General features: G+C 46.6%; 1 protein-coding gene and 1 non-coding gene across 2 annotated transcripts in view; both read left to right on the forward strand.

Annotated features, from left to right (window-relative positions):
* Window positions 1-13807: 13807 nt before the first annotated feature.
* Window positions 13808-27055, forward strand: part of SHB (SH2 domain containing adaptor protein B) — a 135471-nt gene continuing 122223 nt past the window's right edge. Inside the window, exons 1-2 of the mRNA XM_077756062.1 lie at window positions 13808-13812; window positions 13864-14545. Coding sequence (XP_077612188.1) covers window positions 13808-13812; window positions 13864-14545 — 687 coding nt within the window. The remainder of the gene's footprint in view (window positions 13813-13863; window positions 14546-27055) is intronic.
* Window positions 18273-18356, forward strand: TRNAR-UCG (transfer RNA arginine (anticodon UCG)). Its single transcript has one exon. It is a non-coding gene; the product is annotated as a tRNA-Arg (tRNA).

A 27055-nucleotide genomic window follows, 5' to 3' on the forward strand; every position in this document is an offset into this window, starting at 1 on the left:
ATTTGGGATTCTCTCTCTCTCCCTCTCTGCCCCTCCCCCAATCATGCTCACACATGTGCACACTCTCTCTCAAAATAAACCTGAAAAAACCTAAATGTGCACAAAATACAGTATTATGTCAACTCCCTAAACTGCTCACTTCAGTAGGCATAAAATGTTTATTATATTTGAAAATAATTAGTGGGTCCTTTCACATCAAGGAATTCCTAACCATACACTATGATTTCGAGAAATCATAGCTACTGGAAATAAAGTGGCAAAATAATCTTGAAAGCAAAATTCTAAAAGCACCCTCAAGATTATTTCAAAGCACAAATAATTTACTATGGGACGTAGGGATATGATGTGTGCTATGACATGGGGTGGTGCATCTAAAAGTTAGACTACTTAACTCCTCTAAAGGTCTTTGAATAGCCTTGATCCCATGGGTCAGGGCCCATCAAAAGTTTTAAAGAGAGCAGGGGTACACACACAGGGGTAATGAAGGTATGTCTTTATGGCTAACTGAACTGCTTTATTCACATAACCCTAGAGACCATTCAAGCAAGAAGGATCCCTGGCCACCATGGGGCCCAGTGCAAAGGTAGGGCTGGTCTGTGAGTCTCCAGACACTGATCCTCTTTGTATAAGATCAGACACCTGAGGCTCAGAGAGGAGAGGGTCATCTTTTAAGTCATACAGCAAAAGCATTCAGCAGGGCTGAGGACCTATAAGTTTAAAGATGAAACTCTAAGACTCCTGCTTTCCAGTCTTTGCCCTTACCACTATACCACGTTTGGACTCTCTACTTCCTTTGCCAAGGCACTGAGGCATCTCTTTGTCCTTAAGAGAATATCTAGATCTCTTAAAGTTCACTCACTTGCTTTTATTTTGGAGAGTTTTGATCATTCTTAGATGCCTATTGATGTCTACCAGTTCATCCTTTGGCTTTCCCAACCATGGTTCAGGTACCCTGCTTCCCAGGCTCTCTGCTAGGAAGCCCACCTCATCTGTGCAAGTTACTTAGACCAAGATCTCCTTTCCAATGCAGCTCAGCTAGCTGAGCAGTTGGCTCATCCAGCCGCCATATCTATAGCTTACACCTGGGCCATACCCTCTGCCGCCCCCCTGTGGCCACTAGGATAGGTGCACTGCTTGGGACTCCAGGTCCACCTCTTCGTGCCAAGCATATTTGGAAAGGCATCCTTATTCCTGGATGGCTAGTACCTGGACAGCATTCCTCTCCTCTACTACTACTCCTCCAGTTAATTGCCCATGGCAACTTCAGCCTCTCCACTGAGCAAATCAATCCATCAACTCCCAAGTATCAACTAGGCACCATCAATGGTGATAAACCTAGGGATGCGGGATGCAGAGAGGATTTAAGATGTAGTCCATAGCCTTGAGGAGTAGGTTTACATCTAATAAAAGAAGACAAAACACACACACACACACACAAGTTAAAAATAATTTAATGTCAACTGTTCTGTGGTAAGAACCTCAAAAATTTAGAAATGGGGTGAACTAGGTAGGGAGGTCCCTGGAGAGAGCAGATTTGAACTGGTATTTGGAAGACAGGAAGTATCTTGAAAATAGAAGAGTATAGAAAAAAACATTTCTATGTGTTTCCTTTACCACATTACTTCTGACACCAGATGTGTGGGTTTTCCTCATATCAAGCAATTCTACAACATCAGCTGGGTATCCCATAATTTAACTCAATTCTGTCACTATCTACCCGGAGATAGTGTCAGATCTCACAGGTTAAATACTCAATCCCACAAGACCACCCATCCCCTGCCCCACTTTGGATGCCAATCGCAATTGCAAGTCCAAGCTACCTGTGTTTCTGACCAGCCAGTTGTAACTGGAAGGTTCTCACAACCCCCTCCTTGGGTTTGATTAATTTGCTAGAGCATCTCATAGAACTCAGGAAAAGTTAACTCATTAGATTACTGGGTTATTACAAAAGGCTATAATTCAGGAACAGCTAAATAGATTATGCTTAGGGCAAGGTATGTGAGAAGGGGTGAGAAGCTTTCATGACTCTCTCCCTGCATTTCCATGTTGACCACCCTGGAAGCTCTCTGAACTCCACCTTTTTTGGGCTTTTACAGAGGCTTCATTACTTAGGCACGATTGATCAAACCGTTGGCCATTGGTGATTAAATCAACTCCAGGCCCTCTCCCCTTCCTGGAGGGGAGGGTGGATCCTGACAGTTTTAAGGCTCTAATCACTAGGTTGGTTCCCCTGGCAACCAGCCCCCATTTTTAGGGGCTTTCCAAAAGTCACCTCATTAACATAAACAGGTGTGGTTGAAAAGGGCTTTCTATGAATAACAAAAGACAACACTTCACTTTTATGCTGTTAACACTTAATAAATTCCAAGGATCTTGGGAGCTCTGTGCTAGGAACAGGATAAAGACCAAATATATATTTCTTATTATAAATCACAATACCACAAGAAGAAAAGAAAGGGGAGTATTCTGGAAGGAAGCAAAGGCCATGAGAAGTAACAACTGAGATAAAAGCTACGGCTAAAATAACATTTCCAAGATAAAATGGAGATGAGCTTCCTTCTTACATCCTCTCTGGGTGCTCATACCACTCTGGTAGTCCTCTTTGTATAGCACGTACCATACTCTGTGTAATGTTTACATGTATCCCTCCCACTATTCATTAGGACTCTTTTGGTTGTAACAGAACCCCAACTTAAATTAGCTTAGGCAAAAAAAGAAATTTATGGATTGAAATAACTGAGTAAGACACGGATAGTACTGGCAAAAAGATCATATGACCAAATCCAGAGGTGATACAATCTTATCAGCTTATCTCTCCCCCCTCCACTCCTCTCTCTCTCTCTCTCTCTCTGTCTCCTTGATCTCCAGCTCTGTTTTTCACTATGTTATCTTTTGAGGGCTCCATTCTCTCCTACTACATCTGAGCTCCCTCCAAAATTCAGGAAAGATATGGGGAGCCTGGGTGTTTCAGTTGGTTAAGCATCTGACTTCAGCTCGGGTCATGATCTCAGTTTGTGGGTTCAAGCCCCATGTAAGGCTTTGTGCTGACAGCTCAGAGCCTGAAGCCTGCTTTGGATTCTGTATCTCTGTCTGCCCCTCCCCCACTCATACTTCATCTCTCTGTCTCAAAAATAAAATAAAAACATGTCTAACAAAAAGTCAGGAAAGATGGCTTCCACAGTAAGCAATTTCATATACTTCCAGCTATAATTTCAGAAAACAGAGAAAGTTTTCTTCACTAGCTCCATCAGCACAGTCCCAGGGAAAGACATTTATTGACCCAGCATTCCTTTTCTATGCTCTTCCCTATATCACAGTGTCTAGAAGCTTGTGAAGGACATGTCTCAGAATGCCTATCTACATATCCTAGAGTAGAATATATGAATGAGAAACCCTTGCCAAGATGTAGAAGGCAGAATAAGGCAGAAGCCAGATTTTTGCTCCTCTAGCAACGTCAAACTTGAGGCTTAAGGAGACATGACATTTTGCAGTGGCCTTTAAGTATTTTCCTGAAAATCTCAGGCCTTGAGATTGAAGGCAGCTGCGATTATCTCTCTTGGTTTCCTGAGTTCCTTCAAATTCCTATCTACGAGAGCTAGTGACAAAACCGGGGGCCTTCCTTGACCTTTGTGCAGATTTTCCAATAATTTTGTAAGTACTTAATTCCCTTTATTAAATATCTTCTTACTTTATTTTTTTAATGTTTATTTATTTTTGAGAGAGAGAAAGAATGTAAGAGAGGAAGGGGCAGAAAGAGGAGACATGGCTCCAGGCTCTAAGCTGTCAGCACAGAGCCTGACGTAGGACACGGAACTCATGAGCTGTGAGATCATGACCTGAGCCAAAGTCGGATGCTTAACTGACTAAGCCACCCAGGTCCCCTAATATCTTCCTACTTTAAATTACAGCAGCTCCTGTTTGTGACCATACTCTAACCAATACATGTATATACACCCAACAGTGGAAGAGAGGGAAGGATCATCACTCTAATGAGGGAAGAGAAAAGATGTGCTAGAAGCCAAATCAAGAGCAATCACATTTCCCCATGGGAAACATTGGGAGGTAAGTTCAGGTACGTGGGATGAGGCCAGACTATGGAAGGTATTGAATACCAGGCATTCAGACTTGATGTACTTAGGAATAAGGAAGTCAGATGAATATGATAGCAAGGGACACATTTTAGGGCAACCATTGGTATAGTATGTAGGGGGAAGATTAGGGCATGAGTGACAGAGGAGGTAAGGATAGATAGAAGTGCCACAAAATGGGAAAAAATGTGGAAGCATACAAAAAGGTGCAGCTGAGAGAAGAAGAAACAGGATATTTTGAGTTGTATTTAAGGTATTTTGGTAGGTTGTGTTTAAGGTCAATCAGCTAGAGATTAGAGCCAGGACTTGAACTTGCTTCTGTTGCTCTTTAAAACCTGCCTTTATTCCTCAAAGCTTTGCTGCTTTTCTTCCTACCACTAGTCTTTTTAACAATTCAAAGGGTCAAACTGTATCCTCACTTGTCAAGAGACTGTGGAGGATAAACCAAAAGGGCATATCTTTTGTCCCTCTGACATGAAGCTCTGAGAAGATTACAGTCATGAGGAAACAGTCCAACAAATCCAAATTGAGGGATATTCTGCAAAACAACAGGCCTAGTTTCTTAAAAAATGTCAGGGTCACAAAAGACAAAAAACAAAAACTGGAGTACCATTCTAGATGAAAAGGCACTAAGGAGATGTGACACGTAAACACAGCAAGTGATCCTAGATTGGATGCTGAATCAAAAAAAAAAAAAAAAAAAGGCTATCATGGACGTTTTGTAAACAATTGGTAAAGTAAACCAGATATTAAATAGTAATGTATGTGTGTCTCTCTCAATGGGATGTGGACCTCTAAAATGTGGGGCAACGATCAGGTAGAAGCTGGAGGAAGGTTAGGGTTGGGTCCAAGGCAGGGGCAGAGGTGCCTGACTGGCTCAGTTGGTAGAGCACGAGACTCTTGACCTCAGGGTTGAGAGTTCAAGCACCACATTGGGTACAAAGCATACTTTTAAAAAATGTGGAAGGAAGTATGGAGACATATAGAATTTTCCCTTTTTTGATAACTGTACCTGGTTGTAAAAGGCCAATGGTTAGTTATGGATATTTTGAGGTGGGGAGCCTGATGAACCTGACTGTATTCAGCCAGGGGGTCACTGTGGGATCTTTTGCCTTGATCAAGTTTCCATTGTTCAAGCCTGTTGTCTAAAAGCAGCCTCTATAATGTGTTAATGTTAAACTTCCCAAGTATGATCATTTCATTGTGGTTTTATGGGAAAATGCCCTTTTTCTTCAGAGATGAGCTAAGCTACTTAGGAGTAATTCAACACTATGCTTCAAAATTCTCAAATGGATTAGCACAATTAGATAAGAGTGCAGATGTGGAAAAATGCTAACAATTAAAGAATCTGGGATTGATTGTATTATTCTTGCAATTCTCTGGTAGTGTGCAATTTTTCAAAATAAAAAGGGAAAAATTATAAATGCTTCCATTCCTCCCAATCCCCAAGAAAAAGACAAGAAAAGAGGAAGGCCTTTAAGTTCAACATACCTGGGTCTACCACAACTAGCTGTGTGACCTCAGAGCCCTTGTCTCCTCAGTTGGAAAACGGCAGTGTTAATGCCCATCGTGAGTGTTTCTACAGGATGTTGGCAGATGTCATTGGTGTGAAGCCTGGAGCACAGTGGCAAATACACTGTCCTCTGTATTCTCAGTGTTCACATATGTCCTCCCTTCTTCCTCCAGCCTGGCCACTGAGGGAGATTTGCTCAGGATAAATAGGAGTGCACAACCAGAGGCTACATGGTGCCTTGCAGAGACACTTTCCACAGCCAGCCTGCCTGCCTGAGTGAGATGCAGGCAGGCTGACCCTCTGAACAGCAGACCACAGGATGGAAAAGTCAGAAATGGCTCCATACACAACTTGTTGGCCCATGCCATGGATTGGAGCTCAGAGATGAGCTGGAGCTTCTCAAAGTGGGGTTCCTGCCCCATCTGAGCAGAATCAGCTGTGGTTCATGTAAAAATGAAAATTCCTGGGCCCTAACCACTAGGATCTGAGTCAGCTTCCCTGCAGTGGTTGTGGGACTGTACATTCTGACACTGTTTTCTAGGTGCTTCTCAAGCCTGAGTTACTGGACCCACAGTGTGGCCATGGTGGATGTGCTATGTTATAGCAAAAGTGGTCCACTGGAGAAGGGAATTCCTATGGTGAGAGCCTAACAATAACATAAAAAGGTCATCCACCACAAAGATCTCCACAAATGGGAGCAAATGGAAATACAAAAAGAACTATAAAGATAAAAGCTGGAAACTCATGAAGAAAGCAACAGTTTTCTCTGGGTTTGCTACCTCCAGACCCAAAGTATATGAATGAAATGCTGCTCCAGCCTTGAGGGTGAGGTAAGCCCACAGTCTAGAGCCCCCAAATTCATCACTGTCTGAATAGTAGGACCAAATAATCAGAGTGGGCCCTGAGGACTGGCCAGAAGGATCCCTTTCACTCACCATGACTCTGGGAAGCTGAAAACCAAAAGTTTCCTCCAATGAATATGTGTAATAAATAGTGATACTACAGCATCTTGTAAACTCCAAGAGCTCCAGAAATTCCAGTGACTTAGAGACTCACTGAGATTTTGGCCCCATCTGTCATGCCTCTCCAAGCTGTGCCCACTGGCCTTAAGGGACTCTATCTGAGTATGATCATTCTCTTGGATGCCAGCTGGGTGACAGAAGCTGATACCCGGGCTCCCTGTGACTTAGTAAGGACTGGTTAGTGGATGTTCAGTGTAGAAAGTGGCTGGGCTCCTCTCTCTTTTAGCCCAGATCAGATCTTTTGGCTTTGAAAGTTCCCTTCTGATCTAGAGAATCCCCTATTCCCAGCAGGCACTTACCCCCAGGGTCTGAGTTATTTTGGGAGACTCAACATCCTGCACTCAGCCCTTGGGAGGGAAAGAGAAGGATGTACAATTGGGCAGTCTCCACGACCCAACCCCCAAACTGAGACAGAAGACAGACTGCCATTTGCAACTTTAACTCTTTCCTGGGTTTGGCTAAGATCAATGTATTCCACTTAGGAAAGCCTCAGATGGCAGCATGGTAACCACTTTAATTCAAGAAAAAAAAAAATAAATAAAGTGTAGTGGGAGAAAACTATGCATGGAAAATGACTTTCAAAAATTGTCTGTAGGGGCGCCTGGGTGGCTCAGTCAGTTGAGCATCCAACTTCGGCTCAGGTCATGATCTCACGGTTCTTGAGTTCAAGCCCCACATCGGGCTCACTGCTGTCACTCTTGTCAGCACAGAGCCCATTTTGGATCCTCTTTTCCCCCCTCTGCCCCTTCCCTGCTCATGCTCTCTCAAAAAAGAAATAAAACATTAAAAAAAATTGTCTTTAAATGTTACAGCCAGAGTGAGAGGATGGAAATTGCATCAAAAGAACATTTTTTTGTGCAGGTTATAAATCACTTTCCCAACTGTGGGGCTTAAAGCAATAAATTTCACCTTTTCAGGAACTCTGAAGTTTACTTTGGAGATGAGGAGAAGCAGATTAAACTCGTCAGATTTACAGTTGTACACACTAGCACAAAGTGATTCACATTAGAACCCAGGTAAGTGTGATCATGGAGGTTTCAATGTTTGCTGCCTCTTGCCTTCTTTTTTCAGTTGTTCCCTATAGAGCAAAAAGCCCTCATGGCAGAGCTGGTCAGTAACATCTGGCCTTGCACAGGGGAGGTGCTCAGTGGAAGGAAGGGAGAAAGGAAGGCAGCAAGGAGGAAAGTATGCAATGATTCTCCAAGGATGACAAGTGCCCTTTTGCATGTGGAATGTCTGGGCTCTCTCAGTGGTGTGGTTTATTAGAGCCTGAGGTGATAACTCATACTTAAGAACGGTGATTTGTTGGATCTCTGTTGGATTCGATTCCACACACAGTCATTCAGGGTCTAGCATTTGGCAGGCACTGAGCAAAACCCGGGGTAGACAGAAATGAATAATGCATAGTCCCTGCTACCTGCCCTCCAGATGTCTCTCAAGGACAAGAGAGTTACATATCCTGGGCACCTGGCATCCCAGAAGTAAATAAACCTGACTGTGAGACCCCCAGAGAAAACCTGGTATGCTAGTGGGCTTGCATTTAAGTCCTCCTCCACTGCAGCAAAAATGCTGCTCTGTTCTTTAACACCACTTGCCTCTTAACACAGAACAAAACAAAACAAAGCAAGGATAGCCTCCCTTCTCCACTTCTGATATCCACCTGCTCCAGTCTGCATCAACTTTGCCCTGCCCTGGTGCTGGTTCCCCCCAGAAGCAGTGTGACTTGGCCTAACCAGCTCTGGAGATACTCTTGATGTTCACTCCTCCAGCCTTCTTGGGACCTGGGCTGACACCACCTGTGGTTTTTTCTGCCACACTTTCCACTTCCTCCTTGCCCAGGAGCTCCTCAGCCCTCTTCTGATGGGCCTTCAGGCTGCTGTACTCAGACTTTACGCCCTCAGACACTTATTTTTTTTTTNAAGTCGGACGCTTAACCGACTAAGCCACCCAGGCGCCCCGCCCTCAGACACTTATAGTCCATTTCTGGCTCTTCCTGGCCTAACTTGTCCTACTGGCAATAAGCTCCAGGTGCCAATGGTAGCCTTCAAGACTGCCATCAGACTGATGGTTGGGACTGAAAAAGCTATTGTACCCAGTGGGTTTGCAACCTCTATAATTTATCCTATAATTGCCAGAAGACAGGCAGTTTGACCATTAGGATGCATCACTGCAAAGCAATTCAACTAATTTGCTTTCCTAGCACCCACATGCAGATCAGGCCCCAGAAGACAGGGCCCTGCTGTTATCTAAGGAACTTTCAAACTGGTTCTCAATCTTTAGCTACAGCAGAATTACCTGGAGGGCTTGCTGGGCTACAAGGCCTAGCTTCTAATTCTGAAGGTCTGGAAGTCAGAATGACAATTTGTATTTCCTTGTATTTTTTCTTTTTTCCCTTCCCTTCCCTTCCCTTCCCTCTTTCTTCTCCCCCTTTCCTGCTAATAATTTGTATTACCAACAAGTTCTCAGGTGAAGCTGATGCTATGGCCCAGGGACCTCACTTTGAGAATCCCTGCTCCAGTCCAGTGGTTTTCAAACTTGGCTGCACATTGAACTCACTGAGGGAGGTTTTTGTTTTTGTTTTATTAAAAAAATACAATGTCTGAATCCACCACCAGAAATTCTGATTTAACTGGTCTGGAATATAGTCTGGTCACGGGTACTATATAAGCTGTGTAGGTGATTATAATGTTCATCCAGGGTTAAGAACATCTGCTCTTGTCCATTTCATTAGTAGAGGCTGGGCTAGGGGTTGGGAGCCTTTTTTATCTCCCACATGGACAGATAAATATAGGACACCAGTTAAATTTGAATTTCAGATAAACAATGAATAATATTTCACAGTAAGTATGTCCCAAATATTGCATGGATGTCCTTTTTTGCTACTGTTTTGTTTTTTCTAAATTTGGCAACCCTACCCTTAGACATTTCCATAACACAGAATGAGAAACAATGATCTGCCAGCTCCTATTTTATAAATAGTAACAGCAGGCCTCACAGGTCACATAGGAAGTCAGAAGACAGCCAGGATAAGAACCCAGGAGTCTTGACCTCAGTCCAGAGCTCTTTTCCTTCCATCACACTTAACCGTGCTAAAGACACTTGTACGTTTTCTTGTTAGGAGGTCATTGTCAGTTGCCTGGAGGTGACTTCAAAGGAATCAGTATGATTTATGTTCTCTTTGCTCCCATGCCAATCCTCACCTCCACCCCCTTTCCACTGCTGCAGGTATCACAGAGGCTATCCTAGGATGTGGCCATTCTCAGAGTTCTATCTTTAATGGCCACCTCAGGGAGGAAGTAGACTGGAAGTGGTACCGGCGGAGATAGTCGTGAGCAAGAGTCTATAATTGGGTAACACAAGGACAAGTGGGATTTGGCACAGGGAAACTACGGGCAAAGCATGTTGGGAGAGGCCCACTTAATTCACAGAGACACTCAGAATTAGTTGTAAATTCTCTGGGAAGAGATCAAGGCAGCGGCATAAACAGTTCAATTAAACTGTCGGCTCAGTGCTCAATGTGCGGTAATGGTCAAAACACAGCCTTTAATCTAGATATAGAGGATTATCTTTCGACCCATAATGAGATTCCTAAGATTAGTTGTACCCGAGGTGGAGAGAATAGAGCTGGCTCAGTGACATGCAGACAGGCTTGTATTTCAGCATGACTGGGACTCTTGTGGAAGAGGGCTACCTGGATGCCACAACCTTCTTGGAACCCCCTTCAGATGCTGGAAGACAGGCATAAACCTCATTCTGCTTCCTCCGCTTCAGAGACACAGCCTGGGAACAGAACACAAGAACACACCAGCTTCAAAAACGCAGCAAATCTGATATGCTCCCACCTCCAGGTCAAAGTTAATAGCCTCTAGCACCAGGTCAGAGATGTCAAGCTTCAGCTCTGCCATTCTACCCTTAGTGATCCCTCACTCACATTCATTTGTTCACTTGAACGAATATTCATTGTGTACCTACTAGGTGTCAGGCAGTATCCTAGACACTGGAGATATGCAGCAAACAAAAGATCCCTTTCCCATTGTGGGGCAAGACAAAGAATAAACAAACAAAAATAAGTAAAATACACTGTGCATGAAATGGAGTTGAGTGATTATTGGAAAAATAAAGCAGGGAAGGATAGGAAGTGTTGAGTGGGGAGACAATTCTAGAAATGGTGCCCATGGGAGGCCTCACTGAGCATGTGACATTTAAATACAGACCTGAAGGGAATGAAGGATGACCCATGTGGACAGCTGGGAGAAAGCATTCCAGGCAGAGGAGATGTAGTAGGAAGGTTCCAAGGTGAGAGAGTGTTCAAGAAACACCAGCAAGAGGCAGCCTGATTGGAGCAGGAGAGAGGACAGTACAAAATGAAATCAGAATTTCAGGGGACTAGGTTATATAAGGCCTTGTGGGCCCCTATAAGAATTCTGGCATTTACTTTCAGGGACATGGGGATTTAATGAGAGATTTGAGAAGAGGAGGGACATAACTCAGATTCAGTTTTAATAGGATCACTGGCTGCCGTGTTGAGACAGAAGCAGGGAAATGGGTAACAGATGCCTCTGAAGATCCAGGCAAGAGATGGAGTGTTGGACTGGGGTGGAAGCAGTGGAGGATATTCCTGGCTGAAGGTTTGGATGGAGCAGGGATGAAAGGAGGTGTCAAGGATGACTGAAGGTTTTGCCTCAGGTCTTCTCAGAGCACTACTGGCTCCCAAATTTATGCTTCCAGGCCAGACTCCTGCCCTGGGGCCTGGCTCATAGCAGGAGACTGACATTAACATTTGATGGCCTGAACTGAAAGAAGTAGAGGAGTCTGTTGGGTTGGTGGCATCATTTTTTCCAGGCCTCTATCAACGACATTGCTACTTCCAGATACCAGAAGGAGGATGAAAAGAGCTGCCACGTCCCCAATTTGGCCTGAAGTGAGAAGTTGAGACAGGGCAGAAACAAAAACAGGATCATATCCAACCCTTCCATTAAGTAAATCGGGAATAAGTGTTGGTGGGGATGGGAGAGCTAGAAGTAAAAAATGTCAATGACAGGCATAGTGTTGGGTTTGTGATATCAAGAGACTGGGTACCAACCCCAGATGTGCCTCTGAATTCAATAGCTTCCCTTCAGTCATTTGTTTTCCCTCTGTGAAATGGGGTGGCTGGCTCTCTGAAAGAAGAGTCTGTTTAGCTCTAACCCCCTATAGTGCTCTGATCCTTTCCCTACAAGTTCCTGTCTCCTTGAACCATTTGACATACTACTTCCCCAACATCGTGTTTAGGAAACTTCTCTTTCCTTTCAGAATGATTATTTCTGACTCCGTCCTTTAAGTTGTGTCTACATTAGTTCTCAAAAGAAAACACTTATATGTTTTTGAGTGCTTAAAGTAAATACTACCTTAGTCCAGTTACCCCATCTGTAAACTGGGAATAACACCAACTTGCAGGGCTGATGACTAGGGTTAATTATATACAGAATGTGTTGGGGTTGAGCAGATACACAAGTGCTCTGGAAGTTCTTGGCATAATACTATAGCATTACAATAATTTTTGGCTTGCAAATTATACCCCAGCAGAGGCATCACATGGAAAAGTGGGTCTAACCCCATGGTCTGCTGAAAGTGAAATGGAAAAAATAAGTTGTGAAATATAACTTCTCTTCCTAAACCTAAAGGCAGAGATAATTTTTCCATGTGCAACCCACATGTAGGCAACAAGTTTCCAGATCCTGGAGAGGACTTTCTTGTCCTGAGTGGCTTGGCCTGTTGCCAGAATCTGGCTGCTCCTCCCTTCTGAGCCTACAAGCCATTTAAATGAGAGGGGGAGGGAGCCAGAGAGGATTTGTGGTTGGTTGAAAGGTGGGACTTATAAGAAGGATGTCCTTGCCTTTCGGGGTTTCTTTGTGTGGGCCTCCCTTGCACAATAATTAAGTGTTTATACAGCAGATATAGCAGAGGAGTGATTTAAAGGATAATTTGAGATATTTAAGTTTAGGGTTACCCAAAATAAACATCTTAGCCCAAGTCAATGTCTGGGTCTTCCACCATCCCCCAGACACATCACAAACATACACACACATTCACAGATTATTTCCTGAGAAATTTCAAGTAGGTACATCTCGGGCAATGAAGGGGCTGCATAGGTGGTGTTTATGACTGGGGGGGCGGGGTGGGTTATAATGGTGGGTTTAAAAAATTTAACTGGCTCATAGAGGATGACGGTCCTGTCTGACCAAAAAGGGAAAGAGCAAATGGCTTGATCCTGAAGGGATGATTTGCAGTCAATTCCATTACATCCCTGTGTGTGGCTGAGTGGCCAGAGCACAGCCTTTAGGGGATCCAAGTTGGAGTGTTGGTTCTGCCACTGTCCTATTGTGGCCTCAGGCAGCGAGCAGGCGACAGCTCTCAGACTGCCAATGGGACCTCCACCTCCTGCACGACCAGGGCTGTGACCTGGCCAAAAAAGCCTCTGGCCTTCCACCTGCCCTAACAGGTCCCACTTTTCCTATAGGATATAGAAAAAAACAAAAAACAAAAAACTCTCCCAAAGTCCATCTAGTCGTACAGAGGTAGCAAGTAGAGATGATTAATAATTTGGGCTATTGTCCTAATAAGTCAGCTTTCCTAGAGAATTCCTCCGACTTCGGGTCTCAGTCCTCACACCTCAGAGTTAATCATACTCTGGGGCTTGGCGGCCAAACTCAAAGGACCACCGGCTCTTGGGGCAGTTACCTCGTTTCCAGGCAGCTCCTCTGGCGCCCCTCAGGAGAAGCTTCACCGGGCAAGCTGGCCCCCTCCCTCGGCCTCAGTTTCCTCGGCTTTAGTCAATAATCAAAGGACGATCTTAAATTGCAAAGTAGAGACTAGTGGAGATGACAGCATTTCGGCGCCACCAGACTGGGAGGTGGCAGTCAAGCCCACCTGGGTGGCCCTCCTTTGGTCCTCAGGTTGGCAGGGCGCGGGGTTAAAGCCCAGACTTCCTCAGAGGTGAGAAGGTAAACCAACGTCCGGCGTCACCTGGGCCCGCCGCCCCTCCCGGCCGCAGCCGTCACCCGGAGTGCTAACAAGCTCCTTAGCATAGAGACTCCTCCGAAGATCTGGCGCGTGGGGGCTGAACCGGAGTGTCTGTCCCTTCAAGAAGGGGATTGGGGACCCTGTCCCAAGGGGTCCCGGGCTGCACTTCCCTCGTGCGGGTCATGCTGTAAACTAGAAATGTCCGGGGATAATTCACCCCCAGCGGTCCCCCCAACAGTGGGTCTCTGAGGTGCGCAGCGCGCCGGCACCCGGAGAAGCCAGCGGTCTGGCCTCTGAGCGCGGCGGGCCCCGGCTGGCAACCTCACGNNGCCGTGCCGCAAGCCTCCGCGGGCGCCTCGGCGTCCTGCGGTCCGGCTGCCGCCTCTTGCTTCTCTACCTCGTCGGGATCGCTGCCCGACGACAGCGGCAGCACGAGCGACCTCATCCGCGCCTACCGCGCACAGAAGGAGCGTGACTTCGAGGACCCCTACAACGGGCCCGGCTCTTCGCTGCGCAAACTGCGCGCCATGTGCCGCCTGGACTACTGCGGCGGCGGCGGCGGGGAGCCGGGCGGGGGCCAGCGCGCCTTCTCAGCCTCGTCCGCGTCGGGCGCCGCAGGCTGCTGCTGTGCCTCCTCCGGCGCAGGCGCCGCCGCGTCCTCGTCCTCGTCCTCCGGCTCCCCGCACCTCTACCGCAGCAGCAGCGAGCGGCGGCCCGCCACCCCCGCCGAGGTGCGCTACATCTCCCCGAAGCACCGCCTCATCAAGGTGGAGAGCGCCGCGGGCGGTGCCGGAGACCTCCCGGGGGGGGCCTGCTCTGGCGGCCGCACCTGGAGCCCGACGGCCTGCGGTAGCAAGAAACTGCTCAACAAGTGTGCCGCCTCGGCCGCGGAGGAGAGCGGGGCCGGCAAAAAGGACAAGGTAAGGGGTCCCTTGGTCTCACCCCAGGCTCCTGAGACACTGTGCGTACAGGGAAACGGAGGCAACGCTCTGGTTCCTACATCAGCTTGGGGCTAGGACCCTTAGGTTAGGGGTCCCACGCTATTGGCCTGTTCTGCCCCCTCGCACGCGCTTAATCCTGGATCCTCGGCCTCCTGACACAGTCTCTTTAGCTGCTGTTCCTAAAACGTTCTCTCTCTGGGCCCACAACCAGGTGACCCCTTCGGAAGTAGCCTGACGAGAGCATCCTACCAACCTAGACCAGGAAAGACCCAGCCAGCCCTTCCGTCCCCCAAGAACTGAAGTCTGAAAATCAGAGCTGGCACGGAGTTAGAAGAGCATTTATTCTTCTTTACCCCGCCCGCCCCCACTCCCCCATTCTGTGGATGGGAAACTGAGGTCCAGAGCTGGGAAGGGACTCGCCCGATACTAAACAGCTCTCTGGTGGCAGATCCGGACCGGCTGTCTTTAAACGTGTATCTGTAAATCACTCTAAAAGCCCTGCCCTGCCCCACGCCTCGCGCCAGGTTGCCAAATCCGAGCGGCCTTTTGTACTGGTGCTGCACCGGGAACCCCCACGCGTGCTTTTCCTGTTGAAATGCGCTGCCTCCAGGATCTGTCCACTTCGACCCACCAGTTCCTCCCACCAGTTCCTTCCACCGTGCACAGAAGGAGATCCCGTCAGTCAATCTGTCGGGCTGGAAGGAGGCTCACCTCTCCATTCCTCACCCCTTTCTGATTCCACCCCCACCCCATGCTGTCCCAGGAATGAAGGGGATGCGTTTATGACAACTCCCCCTCCCTAGCATACTAGGCCATTTTGATCCCTCTCTTTGAAGCAGATCAGTTACAGCCAGACTGGGCCCCTCTCCTTCCCCTTCACACTCCTGTGACACCCTCCCTTCCCCATAAAATAATACTTGTTCTGTCTACTTATGGTGGAAGGCAGTGTTTTGATTATATCTGAGGCCCAGTGCCCTGCTATGTCTGTCAGGCTGACGTCCCTCTTGTTCTCCTCATCACCCCCACATTTTCCCAAAGGTAAACTTTTGCCCAGGCGTGGGCTGGGGAAGACTGATAGAGAGTCTGAGCTCCTTTTAGGACTGGATGTCCAGACAGAAGGGAGACAGGCTCCTACCTGCCAGCTGGTGCTTGGAAAGGGATCTTTTTGTTTTCTAGGCGGGAGGACTAAAGAGATATCCCTCTTTTAATTTTTCTGTTTGGCTTCTTCTCTCTGAGGTCCCAGGTCCTGAGAGTCTCCCCTCCCACCTGGGTCTGCTAAAGGGATTCCACCTCCCCCTGGGACCACTTAGGGGGCACACTTCCACAGCATGAACTCTGGGCTTCCTACCAGAAGCTTGGAGCCAGGTGGTCTCCCCAGGTGCTGCCTTGGAGGAGGGGGAGGTTTCTCTAGAGCCCCCAGCATCAAAGGCTTATGGCTGATCTGTGAGGAAAACACCAAAGAGGCTCCCTGCTGCCTTATGTATGGCTTAGGCTTGGTTAGGTGCTAGCTTGGGAGACTGAAGTTCCTGGGTATGGTTGGTTTGAGCAAGGCCCCACCTATGAAGGTGGAGAGATTCCCAGCAAATAGTGCTGGACTCCTGTGTCCCCCTTGCTATTCCGTGACCACCTCCCAGGTGGGCAAATCTTTCTCTCCCACTGCTTGTGGTTCTGCTGCTTGCGAAAATCTTCTTTAATGGCTTTCAAAACTTTAGTAAGCATTTTTCCCCCTAATCACAATTAAGACTATTTCAAATACTGAGGGATAATGTATTTTATAGCTGGAATGTCAAGTGTATTTAAGAGTTGGCTTCGTTCACCATCAAATATTTTTAATGGGTCTTTTCTGTGCCTTCCCCTACTGAGTGCTGAAGCAGCCCCCCCATGAATTTTATGGCCCAGGCTGCAGTGTGTATGATGAGTTCTGTGATGGGAGTGCTGTTATAGCAGGGGTGAAGTGGGGCTGGTCAGGGAGGGCCATTGTGTGTGGGAGGGGTGGTAACGATAGCTGGCTGCAGAAAACCTGGCACTTTAAGGGATGCAGGTAAAGCTCTTGTGGCTGGCATTGAGGGGTTAGAATTGAGCAGGACCCCAGAGGGGCATCAGGGCCCAGTTAGGAAGGACCCTGTAAGCTGAGCACAGTGAGGACCCATGAAGGGATTTAGCTGTTAAGTGAGGTTAGCAGATAGTTGTTTTTTGTTGTTTTTTTTTAATCTCTCTTGGCTGCATTTCACCTACTAGGTTGTGACTTTGAGACCTTTGATCTTTTGAGAAATTGTTCCGATCCAGAGACAGGAATTTCAGCTACCAGATGTTCTTTTTATTTTCAACAAGAAAGAGAGGAGGCAGCCACAGAGGTCACTCTCCACAGTGGTTCTCAAACCAGAACTTGGAGGGCTCTCTAAAACACTGATTCATCAAGCCTGCTGTGGCTCCTGAGAATGTGCATTTCTAATGGGTTCCCAGGCGATCTTTGCTGCTGATCCTGGTGTCACACCTTTGAGCACCACTAATGTAAAGTGACTTCTTCCTAACCCTCCCCCTGGGTCTTCTGTTTGGAACTGCTTTGGGATGCAGAGACTCTAGATTCCCTTATCTCTGCCCTCTGTGTGGGGCTGTCTCCCCATCTGGGGCAACACCCACCCCCCCATTCCTGTCAGGCAGTCGGATTGCAGCCTGGTTTTGGCATTATTTTCAGCCAGACAGCTTTCGGAAGGCTGGGCGTACTGTACATAAGCCCTGAACACCTCAAAGCCTTCCTTCTGCCTCTCCCCCATGGATCCAGGAAAACCCGCTTCTAGCGCCCCATTTAATCTCGGGCGCAGCTTCTTTTTATCAGTTGTTGGGGATAAGACATGAAACCATAAGGCTGTTGAATGCCTCCTCACCCCCCCCCCCCCCTCTCCCAGGCCCTGGGNCGTTTGAAGCCCCCCCCCCCCCCCCCCCCCCCATCTGCCAGGCCCTGTGTTTGTTTTTAACATCAGGTCTCAGTTGCGAGTTACTGTGGTGTGAAGTAGAAGCTGTTGCGACACAGATTCTCCTTTTTGGTGCCTCCAGTGCCACTTCCTACCATAGTTTATCTTTGGGGGCCCCACCTCCTGCCTCCCTCAGTACCAGCTCCCTGTGTCACACACTTAGGCATCATTTTATTCTCACAGTGAGTTCTGTAGCACACACACACACACACACACACACACACCCCGCACCCCCCTTCCTGCCTAAGCATCCAGTCTTGGGCATTTTCCCTTTTAGAATCATGTGGAAAAGGGGAAAGAGTGAAGGCTGCAGAAGACTTGTCAGTAATCTCTAGCCTGAGTCTCTGGAGGAGATTGTCATACACTGTCTTCATCATTTGTTTCCCAGGGGTTTTCTTGGGGGAATTTCGTGAGGACTTTTCCTAGGAAGTAGCTTTGAGCTCGATCTAGAGATAGAAATGGAATTTTCTGTGTAGGGGAGGGGGTGATTGCATCTTGCAGCACTTCTGTGTCAGTGCTGTGTGTACGCATGTGTGTGGAAGTTTGTATATATAAATGTGTATGAGTATATATGTGTGTACCTGTTCATACAGAATCTCAGCGTGGAGTATGTTCTTGAAAATCAAACCTTTCTTGCAGTGGGCCTCCCTTGGTGAATGGGAGATGATGTCACATGGGCCGGGAGCTGAGTTTGGACCCCGCAGGGAGTCCTTGAAACTGGTGAGCTAGGGGGCGCCTGGGTGGCTCAGTCGGTTAAGCGTCTGACTTCGGCTCAGGTCATGATCTCACGGTTGTGGGTTCGAGCCCCGCGTCGGGCTCTGTGCTGACAGCTCGCTTAGAGCCTGGAGCCTGTTTCGGATTCTGTGTCTCCCTCACTCTCCTTGACCTTCCCCTGTTCATGCTCTCTCTCTCTCTCTCTCAGAAATAAATAAAACATTAAAAAAAAAAAGAAAAAGAAAAAAGAAACTGGTGAGCCAGGAAAGGGACAGACTCAGAGCCATGATTGAGCTGCCACAATGGGGGTTGGGGGCAGGTGGGAGGGTGGGAGAGAGTGGGATCAGAGTTAAGGGACAATTATAGTCCGGGTGAGAGACAGTGAGGACCTGAGCTTCCTGGAAGAGAAACAAACTTTAATAGATAGAAATATTATTCCTTCAGGTTGTCTTTATTAAAAAAATAACAATGACAGAAGAAGCCAGTAACTTGGTAGATCTCCCTTTGTGCAGCCCAACAGGTCTCATCCCGTTATATTTTCTGCTGAAGTCTTGTTTCGTTTATCATAATTAAGTAAATGTTTCCACCACAACTGAGAAAGTCAAGATGCACGATGACATCAGTTTCCCAAGTTTTAAGTACATGCTAATATGTACCAACACTTTATATTTTGTCAGCATCCACAGGGTTGAGTTAAATAACATGTTTCCTAAAGAATAATATCATGTCTGACCTTCTTCTTCTTCTTTTTTTTTTTAAGATTCAGCAAACAGTTTCTGAATGGCCTGCTAGACAAGGGATAGTCAGAGAATAAATGATGGTCAGCTTTCCAAGAAGGAAGCTTCTCAGTTTGCAGGTGAATCCCAGCTTTGCAAAGGTCTAGTCTGGGAGACAGATACAGCTAGGGAGACCTGAAGAATGCCAAGACAGAGGTGTGTGCAAGGGCCTGGTAGGGCCTCAAGTTCTGGGAAGTCAAAGAGAGCTTTCAGGAGGAGGTGACATTTGAGCTGACTCTGGAAGGATGAGCGGGAATTTCTTAGGCAGGGAATTGGGGAGGAGGGCTGTCCACAGAGAAGGGATAGAACCCCTTGTGCCAGAGCCTGAAGGCTTGGGAAAGAATGGTTGGAAGCTCAGCAGGGCAGATGTTGTGGGGGATTGGAGAGGGGGATGGAGCCACAAAGAGAAGAGAGTGTCTCATGTGCCTTGCTGGGGAGTTGTGACTTGTTTCTTTAGGCTTTTTCGCATGAAATCATTGATGTGTGGCTTGGCTGAAGCCAGAGTCACACATGAGTTGTCAGTTTCCATTTGGTTAACAAATACATTCTCCAGTTCTTAGAAATTAAGTGATGGAAAAGGTAAGAGCCAAAGTTAGTGTCTGTGGTTTGGCTTGGGATACTCTTTTCTTTTCTTTTAAATTTTTTTCATGTTTATTTTTTATTTTATTTTTGAGAGAGAGAGAGAGAGTGTGTGTGTATGAGCAGGGGAGGGGCAGAGAGAGGGAGACATAGAATCTGAAGTAGACTCCAGGCTCTGAGCTGTCAACCCAGAGCCCAACATAGGGCTCAAACTTAGGACTCATGAGATTGTGACCTGAGCCGAAGTTGGACATTTAACTGACTAAGCCACCCAGGTGCCCCAGGCTACCCTTTTCTTTGAAGTCCCATCCCTTGAAAGTAGTGTGAGAGAGATGATGAATATCAAACCCATTTTTCTCCATTGAGTCCCCAGAAGAGAAATCTGTTCTCTAGGCTTTGTGCTCACCATTTAATTGGTCATTTAATCCAATCACCTTAGAAGAGGTTTAGATACTGTATCAGTTAGCTATTGCTGCATAACAAATCACCCCAAACTCAGTGATTTTAAAAACTAGGGGTGAGCAAACTTTTCTTAAAGAGCCAGAGGGTGAGGAATTTAGGCTTGAAAGCCAGACAGTCTCCCTTACAACTGTTCAACTCTGCCCTTGTAGCTGGAAAGCAACCATAGGTGATATAAAAAACAGCGTAACTGTGTTTCAGTAAAATTTTATTTACAGAAACAGGCAGCTGACCTATGGTTTGTAGTTTCCAACCCTCTCTTTAAATGATAAGCCTTTTTTATTGTCCACAAGCTCACATGTCAACTGAATAGTTTTTCTGGTCTCAGCTGGGCTTATGTAGGCATCTGTGGTCCTTTTGGGATGGACGTGCAGCCCTGCTGTTCCTTGCTGGTCTCTCTTACATGCTTAGGGGTAGCTAGTTTAAGATGATCTTGACTGAGGCACTCAGACTCTGTTCTATGTGGTCTTTCATCCTCCAGCAGGCTAGCCTTGTTCATACGATTGTGGCAGGGNGTTGGAAACTGGCACACTGTTTCTTCTACTACATTCTGTTGACCAAAGCAAGTCACAGTGCCAGCCAGGATTCAAGGAGAGAGAAGGAGGGTGGCTCAGTTGGTTAAGTGTCCAACTTCGGCTCAGGTCATGATCTCACAGTTCATGGTTTCGAGCCCCGTGTCCAGCTCTGTGCTGACAGCTCAGAGCCTGGAGCTACTTTGGATTCTGTCTCCTTCTTTCTCTGCCCCTCCCCTGCTCGTGCTTGGTCTCTCAAAAATAAATAAACGTTAAAAATTAAAAAAAAAAGAGAGGAGGATCTGCAAAGTCTCATGGCAAAGGGCAGTGATACAGGCAGTCATTAATTGAGGCCTTCAATGCTAATCCATCTGCTGCAGGTACTATTACTCTTATTTTATAGATAAAGAAACTGGAGGCTTCAAGGTTAATGACTTGCTTAGTGTTACGTAGCTACGAAGTGAGAGAATCAGGATCACATCTGTGCAATCTGAGTTCCAAGTTTATATGCTATTTATCAATTTGTTGTACTATTTTCTGTGATTTAAATGGAGATAGTAGGGCTCTGATATTTACTGAAATATACGTTATGTGTCTCCTTCCTTCACTTAATGTTCCTTTCTCCCCTCTGCCCTAATTTCCACCCTGTTCAGTCTCGGCTTTGGTGGTCCCCAGAAGAGGCTCCAGAGCTGGCTTTTCTCTCTTCCTCCTGTATCTGCCTCCGAAGTCCATAAATGAGGTGTTAATACAGCCCTTGAATTATTTTATAGAGAAATTCTGTGCGCAGAATTGGTGCTTCTCAAGGGGCAGGTGCACAAAACGTGTGTCCTGTAACTGTCATGACTTCTTGAATGAGAAGCACCAAGCATTCCTTTCCTCCAAGGATTGGTGAGGCTATATGTGCTATTTTATGGGGGGGTGAGGTGGGGGGAAACACGTACTGGTACCTTGTACTTATCAACACAGAACCTAAGTTTCCTTAAAGGAGATCAGGTGATTGTCCTCTAATATGACAATCTCAGAACAGGAAGGATTTCCCCTGACTTAACCCCCCAAGACTTGACCTTGTCCTCTCCCTGCCCCCAAAGCATTTCTGACCCATAAAATATATGTTAAAGGGCAAATTTGAAACACGTGTGGCTTCCTCTGGTCATTTAGAAAAGCTCAACTTGCCTGTGTCAAGGGTTCCCCTGGGCAGTTTATCTTGGGCTGACTTTTAGACCTTGCGCTGGCAGAGCCAAGAGGTAGTGGCCTATGGGGGGAGGAGGAGGAGGTCAGGCTTGGCCCTAGAAAATAAATTGGGGGGCACCTGGGTGGCTCAGTTGGTTAAGTGTCCGACTCCAGCTCAGGTCATAATCTCGTGGTCCATGAGTTTGAGCCCTACATCGGGCTCTGTGCTGACAGCTCAGAGCCTGGAGCCTGCTTCAGATTCTGTGTCTCCCTCTCTCTCTGCCCCTCCCTCACTCATGCTGTGTCTCTCTCTGTCACTCAAAAATAAATAAACATTAAAATTAAAAAAAAAAAAAGAAATTGGGATTTATAACTTTGAAGCAGAGAACTGGGATGCTTGCTGGCCAATGGCAGCTCCTGTTGGCATTCTGAGTGGTTGTGATGGGCTTCCTGCTGGATGGAGACAGGATGCAGTGGTCTTTGTCATCCTGACTTCATAACTTCTGTGTGGCCTGTGTTAATGAAGGAATTGCCATATGCAGGCCACTGTAAGGAGCTGTGTGGCTACAGGGATAAGCCAGGGGGTATGTAGTGCCTGCCCATAAGGAGTTTCTAAGTGAGGACACAGAACTAGGTGAGAATACAGATCTGTGTGGCAGAATTTATCAATAAAGTGATGTGAGTGAGCTGAGAACTAGAATAGCCTCTGTGCCACAACCTTTGATTCCTTGGAGGCAAAAGAGAAGCAGGGTGAGGACGAGAAAAGTGGAGAAGTCTTCTTGGAGGAGGAGGCATTCAAGTAAAGAAAGAGTAGTCCCTTCAACTGAGGGAGCTTTCCGCAATAGTAGTATTAGTAGTAATATTAGTAGTATTGCGTGTACTCTGAGCCGACACTGTTCAGTGTGCTTTATAGGAATTAACTCTTACTGCACACAAAATCTTCTGAGGTAGGTGCTACTGTCATTCCCATTTTACATATGAGAAAACTGAGGCACAGAGCTGTTAAATAACTTGTCTAACGTCCTACCACCGGTAAGTGGCAGAGATGAGATTTGAAACTGGATCCAGAGTTTTTGTTTTTGGTCACTGTGCCTCCCTCAGGCTGCACAGTCTCACGTCTGAATTTCCTCTGCCTTATTTGTGGATAGACTTTATAAAAAGCCCCTCTGTTAGCCTTGTAGGAGCAACTGATTCCTACATTTATGTAAGTATTCCATAACTTAAGAGCGCTTTCATACCTGTAGTTAATTTGCTTCTTAGAATCAGTCTGTAAGGAAAGTACTATAACCCTCATTTTACATATGGAGAAACTGAGGCTCTGGGGAGGTGTGGAGGTACTTCACAGCAGGTACTGGCTGAGTCCCAGTGGCCAGGCTGTGGACCTTCTGTTCTGAGCCCAGTGCCCTTTGTGCTGCGGGTGTGGAGGTGGTTTGGCCAAAGTTCCAGTCCACAGGAAGGGTGACAGCCTGATTGATTTCCGGTTCTTTCCATGTTTTGATTCTGAAATACTTTACTGAGACCATTAAGGAGCATCGACAGAGGACCTTGCTTCCACAATGGAATTTTCCTTCTCTTCCTGTTTGGTATTTTCCAGTAATATTTCTATTAATGTTTCACTTTCAGAGGCACTAGCTTCCTGAGACTTTTTCGCTTTCTTAACCACTGAGCCAGGAAGAATTGAATTTTCCTCTAAATCATTCAGTTCCTTTCCATTTTCTCCAAGGGGAGCCCTCTCTGGATTTCCCATTATGCTGTAGAGGAAGGATCTTGGAGGTGGGTCCAAGGGATGGAGAGAGAATTAGTCAAGGCCCTGGGGAATGACTCACACCCTGTGTTTTCCAAGCAGGACTTAAGAGTAACGGTCAGAAAGGGGCTCTCTGAGGCCCACGAGGGGAGAAGAGACTTGACAGGTGGGTGGGGTGTGGGGAAGTGGATATCACTGGCGCACTGCTGGGCCTTCACTTACAGGCTGGACCCCGAGTCCTCAGCAGAGCCATGAGAGCTTATATCAAGATCTTTCTTCCCGTTCATTCATTCAACAGATATTGTTGAGCACTGCAATGTGCTGGGTATTGTTCTATTGAGGTGCTGGGGATAAAGCAATGAAAATACAGATAAAAATTTGTGCTTCCTGGGGGTACATGTTTGGCTCAGTAGAGCATGTCTCTTGATCCTGGGATTGTAAGTTTGAGCCCCACATTATACAAAGCGTTTACTGGAAAATTATGAATGAATGAATGAATGAATAATAAAATCTAAAAAAAAAGTTTGTGCTTCCCTGAGTTTGTTCCCTCATGAGAAGAGTCAAGCAAATACAGTGTTTCAGGTGGAGAGTGTAGAAAAAGGTAAAGCGGGTTAAAGAGGCTAGGGTGGGCCAGAGTTTGGCATGTGGTACAGTTTTAGATGGATTCTCAGAGGGTTTTGCTGAGGATGGGAAGGCAGGATTCCCTGGCTCCGAGGGAAGGGCATTCTGCACAGAGGGAGCAGTCAGGGCAGGAGCCCAAGGCAGGAGCAGGCCCGGGGGCAGTCAGGGAAATGAGCATGACTGGGTGGAACAGGTGGGGAGAAGGGGGCCAGGGAGGCTGAGTGTGGTGGGCCTTGGGGGCACTGGAAGGGTCTCTCGCTTTCAGTCTGGATGAGACCGTGAGACCAGAAGTGAGTGGAGGGTTCAGAGCAGAGGAGTGATGGGCTCTGACTTGCGTTTTGAGAGGATCCCTCTGGCTGCCTAGTGGAGAACAGCCTGGCGAGGGGTGAGCCGAGAACAGCCTGGAGGGGGGTGAGCCCGAGGCCAGCTGGGGCACAGAGGTGCTAATGGTAGGTGAGGAGAAGACACCCAGCTCAGGACACATCCTTCAGGTAGAGCTGTGGGATTTCCTAACAGATGGATTCCATGTGAGGTGTGAGGGGGAGGAGAGTCAAGGGTGACCCCAAAGTTAAGGCCTGAGCAATAGGGAGGATGGTGACTTGCAGCAAGCTGAGATGGGGGCGGGGGAGACACCAGAGGAGCAGTCATAGTTCAGCTGTGAGGTTCCTGAGAACCTTGAGGAGGCACAAGTGACCTCTGATCTCTCCCCGCTGGGGAAAACCACCCTGTATGGGAGGGAGGTTCAGAGGAAGGTGCAGATGGGACATCCCAGACAGAAGGCATCCTGTCCACAGTGGTTAAGCTCAGACGGGGAGCACTGCTGGGTGCATACAGGTGTGGCCATAGCCTGGGGCTTGCCTTGGTGAGTGACTGTGAGTGCAGGTGATGGAGGAAGGTGGCAGGAGTTGTGTGTAAAGGGCCTCACCTGCCGCTGGTCTGAAATTGCCCCAGTTCTCCAAATTGAAAAGAAGCAACCTGCATGCCTGAGCTGGGCACTATGGAAGGGTAAAGATGAGTGCCATGGTTGTGTCTCCAGGGACAGGGCTGGAGCCTGCCTGCTTTGCTGAGCAGAGCATTTCATTGCTGAGCATTTGTGATTGTTGGGAAAATTCTCCCTTCTATGGGGCCCAGCGGAATGTGGGCCACAGGGAGGAGGCAAACAGAAGTAGGAGGAATGGGACTTTCCTGGTTTCTGCAGGCCATGCCTAAATACTGAAAATGAAAATGACTAGAAAATTCTTTACAGTGAAGCTTCACTTTTTTTTTTGGATATGCACTCCCAGAAAGCCAGACAGCCCCATAATCCATCTGGTGCATTCCAAAGCCACGCATGTGACTTGGAGCTTGCGTGGCATCTGCGGAATGGTGCAGCCTCTACCTGCTCTCCTGCGGGGGCACACTTGTGAGTTGGCAGTGTGCTGAGGCAGTTCCTTAGAACCACAGCTTGGATTCTTAAATATGTTTCAATGTTTATAGCTGTGAACCTTTTCTCCCCCTTTAAACAAAACTAAGACAAGTTTGGTGTAGAAAATGCAGATAAGCAAACCTGAAATAGAAACCAACTCAAATTCTATAATTCAAAGACACCATCATTAGCATTTCACTATTTTTCAATTAGCCATTTTTCAGTGCATCTGTATACATTTTTCCCACCACAAAAACGTATTTCTTTGCTTTTTGTTTAGAGACATGGAAAGATGTCTCCATTATCTTAAACATTCAACAACAGTAATTTAGTATCTGTATCGTATTCAGCTAGGCTTTCCATAGTCTTCCCTAATTTAATAGTGCCCTAACGACCATCTTTGTAACGGAATTCTTAAGTCTCTGATGGTTTCCCCGGGACCGAGTACTAGAACGAGGATTGTTGGGTAAGAAGGGGAATTTTTTGATACGTGCTTTCAAACTGAATCCTAGAAAGATTTCACACATTTACGCCTGTTTTACTCTAATCCAATTTAGTTTCACTTGTAATTTTTTGGTTACTGGTGCCCATGTGCTTTGACAATTTATGTTTCATTTCTAAAAGTTTATACTTATATCTTCTGTCTGTCCTTTCTACTGCAGGGTTTATCTTGATTTTGTTTTTGTTTTTGAGAGAGAAGGAGGGCAGAGAGAGAAGGAGATAGAATCCCAAGCAGGCTCTGATGCTGTCGGCACAGAGCCCAATGCAGGGCTTGAACCCACGAACCATGACCTGAGCTGAAATCAAGAGTAAGCCACTTAACCAACTGAGCCACCCGGATGTCCCTATAGGGTCTATCTTTTTATTAACTTATAAGAGCTCTTTGTGGATGAAGGATGGCAGCCCCTTCCTTACCTGCCATTTGGGTTGTAGAATATTTTTTACAGATTTATAATTTGTGTTTCAGTTCTGTGTTTGGTGATTGCTGTTGCTTACACCAAATTGTTTTCTGTTGTTAAATAACTCTCAATGGTCTTCATGATTTCTGGAGTATGCTGCATAGAAAAGTCTTCCTTAGTCCAGTGTTAATCTGTATTGTCTTCTAATAGTTTTTTGTTTTTGTTTTTGTTTTTTTTAAATACTGAAGTCTTAATCTGTCTGGAGTGTGATTTCAGGGTATGAGGTAGGGTTTTAATTTTGTTTTTCTGAATGACCAGTCTGTGTCGGGGCATCTTCTCCTCGTTTCTTGCTCTATGATCTGTATTTCTTCAGGTACCTTTTAAGGCTTAAATATTTTGACTGTCTCACTGTGACTGAGTTTAGGTCTGATCAGCTATTATGATAATGATGATTTCACCTTGTCTTCATAAAAATGACACCTTGTGCCTGCAGATACCCATGCGCTTATTACACATTCAATTCCTGACACCTGAGGGAAGTAACTGGGTATTAGTGCTTTGTCTTTGGATGCAAGTGTGACACTGAGGGTGGGATGAACCCAGGAAAGCCTCGACTGACCTCCTGTGGAGTCGGCATC

The sequence above is a fragment of the Crocuta crocuta genome, unplaced genomic scaffold (genome assembly GCF_008692635.1).
Source record: "Crocuta crocuta isolate KB4526 unplaced genomic scaffold, BGI_CrCroc_1.0 scaffold431, whole genome shotgun sequence".
Classification (NCBI taxonomy): Eukaryota; Metazoa; Chordata; class Mammalia; order Carnivora; family Hyaenidae; genus Crocuta; species Crocuta crocuta.